Raw genomic sequence first — 3,045 nt, 5'->3', positions numbered from 1 at the left:
AAGGCCTTCGATCAATCATCACATCTTATTATGCATAGGAGAATTCACACAGGAGAGAAACCTCATGAATGTGAGACATGTGGGAAGGCCTTTATTCACACCTCTAGTCTTAATAGACATAGGAAAACTCATAGTGGAGAGAAGCCTTATATATGTCAGGAGTGTGGTAATGCCTTTACTCGATTCTTAAGCCTCAGTATACATAGAAGTATTCACACTAGAGATAAACCATATATATGTAAGGAATGTGGAAAGGCCTTTACTCAATCCTCAGGCCTCAGTATACATAGGAGAATTCACACTGGAGAGAAACCATATGTATGTAAGGAATGTGGGAAGACCTTTGCTGTAGCCTCAAGTCTTAGTGTACATAAGAGAATTCACACTGGAGAGAAACCTTATATATGTAAGGAATGTGGGAAGGCCTTTATTAGAGCCTCAAAACTTACTGTACATAGAAGTATTCACAATGGAGAGAAACCATATATATGTAAGGAATGTGGGAAGGCCTTTGCTGAATCCGCAAGACTTGCTGTACATAGGAGAATTCACACTGGAGAGAAACCATATATATGTAAGGAATGTGGGAAGGCCTTTACTAGAGCCTCAAAACTTACTGTACATAGAAGAATTCACACTGGAGAGAAACCACATCTATGTAAGGAATTTGGAAAGACCTTTGCTTGGGCCTCCACACTTAATGCGCATAGGAAAATTCACACTGGAGAGAAACCGTATATATGTAAGGAATGTGGCAAGGCCTTTGCTGTAGCCTCAAAGCTTAGTGTACATAGGAAAATCCACACTGGAGTGAAACCATTTATATGTAAGGAATGTGGGAAGGCCTTTGCTGAAGCCTCAAGCCTTAGTGTACATAGCAGAATTCACACTGGAGAGAAACCGTATATATGTAAGGAATGTGGGAAGGCCTTTGCTGGAGCCTCAAGACTTACTGCACATATGAAAATTCATCTCAGAGGGAAACCTCATCAGTGTCAGACATGCGGGAAGGCATTCACACGGTTCTCTACCCTTACTCTACACATGAGAATTCATAATGGAGAGAAGTCTTAGATATGTCTGGAGTGTGGAAAGTCCTTTACTTCATCCTCACAATTGACTGTACATAGAATTCACAGTGGAGAGAAACTGTATATAGGTAAGGAATGTGGGGCGTCCTTTGCTGAAGCCTCAAGCCTTAGAGTACTTAGGAGAATTCACTGGAGAGAAATTGTATATGTAAAAATGTGGGAAGGCCTCTGTATGTCCTCAATACTTAATGTACATAGGAGAATACACACTGGAGAGAAACCATATACGTGTAAGAAATGTGGAAAGGCCTTTTGAGAAGCCTCAGATTTAGTGTACATAGGAGCATTCACGCCGGAGAAAATCCTTTTATATGCGAGGAATGTGGGAAGTCCTTCTGCCGTTCTGAATCCTTGCTAAGTACAGGAATATTCACAGTGGAGGGAAACCTTATCAGTGTCAGTCTTTTGGGAAGTCCTTCATTTGGTGCTGTTCTCTTACTCAGTATGTGAGAGTTCATACTGGAGACAAACTGCATATATGTCAGGAATGTGGGAAGGGCTTCATGTACCCCTCACACTTTAATAAACATATAAATGTTCATGCTGGATGGTTTGATCCCTTAATAACAGTCTCTAAGGACAGAACGGGACAAGTCAGTCAAGCAAATTTCCTTTGGACACGATGGTCAAGGGTGTTAAAAAAAAGTACAGTTAAGAGGGAAGTAAGCCTGCCTGCTTGGGACAGGTTCTCCTTATGTCATTGAAAGGTACCTGCTGATTTTCACCGTGGCTGCCCCTATGCCAATATTCTAGTGCTTGGAATTGGTTGTGTGTTAACTTGGAAATAATGGGTCCTGGTGATGAAAATAAGGAGGAAGGTGACTGAATAAACAGGTACATAAACAGCCCCTGCTCAGAGCTGTCACGGCTCTCTACTCTTTTGTTGTTTGCTATGCTTCTGGCTTGGCCCAGAGGGCCTGGTTAGTGGGAATTATGGCAGGAATCAACTAAGATGCAGCATTGAATAGTTTGAAAATGAAAAAAAACAGGAAAACCTTCATTCTTCATTCTTTCCTGTGTTAGGATTTGGAATGCTTGAGCGCCCTGAAAATCCCGGTGCGAACTTGAGTGCCAGGGTGCCAGGTCACGCCAGCTTGTAGTGCGCTTTCACGCTTGTTTCTTACTTGATCTGGATATCCAGGCTTTAGAGGATGTGGAGCTTGTGAGGTGTGCATTGGACACTGTTCTGTGGCACAGGTGTAATGGGTGAGGGTGCGTTATCCTGAGGGCCCCTGCAGCCACGATCACATCCAGGTCCAAGATTGCACTGGGTGGTGGGCACGTGGACTTCAGGCTTTGGTTTGAGGAGCCTGCAGAGAGTGGGGGTCTTGGCCATATCATTCCTCCCTACTCGAGAGTGCGAAGGACCCTGTTTGGAGCCATTGGACTGGACATAACACTTATCGAAACTCCAGATATGTTCCCGGGCAGCCCTCAAAGGAAAGGGAGACTTTTGCAGTTGGTCATTTTCATTGGCTTCCATTCTGGGGTTGGGACTTTGGGTCGTGTTTGGACAAGTGAGAGATACTTTGCCTCTGAAAATTTACTCTTTGGATTTTTTTTTCTTTTTGGGTCACACTCAGCGTTGCACATGGGGTTATTCCTGGTTTATTCGCTAAGAAATTACTCCTGGTAAAGCTCAGGGGGCCATATTGTTGCTGGGATTCAAACCCAGGTTGGTCACATGCAAGTCAAACGGACTACCCGCTCTGCTCTCACCTTAGCCCCTCTTATATTAATTTTAATAAGTTTTTTTTTATTCAGGGGAGTTGGAAGGGACTCTTTGAAGCTAAAGGTGTACTTCTGATTCTGCAGGTCAGGAATTATTCTGTGGTGCTTCTGGGTTCCTATGGGATAGGGAGGTTTGACCTGGATCAGCAAGGCAAGAATCCTGCTATCTTTACAGTGAGTCCAACCACACTATTGTTTTTATTTACATATAATGAATTTCTAC

General features: G+C 43.3%; 1 protein-coding gene across 1 annotated transcript; it reads left to right on the top strand.

Moving 5' to 3' along the window:
• Nucleotides 1–228: 228 nt before the first annotated feature.
• Nucleotides 229–981, top strand: LOC130016784 (zinc finger protein 675-like; the record flags this gene model as incomplete). Its single annotated transcript, XM_056107481.1, has 2 exons — nt 229–768; nt 844–981. Coding segments are annotated over 2 exons (678 nt in total), but the record flags the coding sequence as incomplete, so codon positions are not given.
• Nucleotides 982–3,045: the final 2,064 nt, after the last annotated feature.

This window comes from Sorex fumeus, unplaced genomic scaffold (genome assembly GCF_029834395.1).
Source record: "Sorex fumeus unplaced genomic scaffold, SorFum_2.1 ptg000168c, whole genome shotgun sequence".
Classification (NCBI taxonomy): domain Eukaryota; kingdom Metazoa; phylum Chordata; class Mammalia; order Eulipotyphla; family Soricidae; genus Sorex; species Sorex fumeus.
Note: the sequence above shows the minus strand (reverse complement) of the source record. Positions and strands in the feature narration are given on the sequence as shown.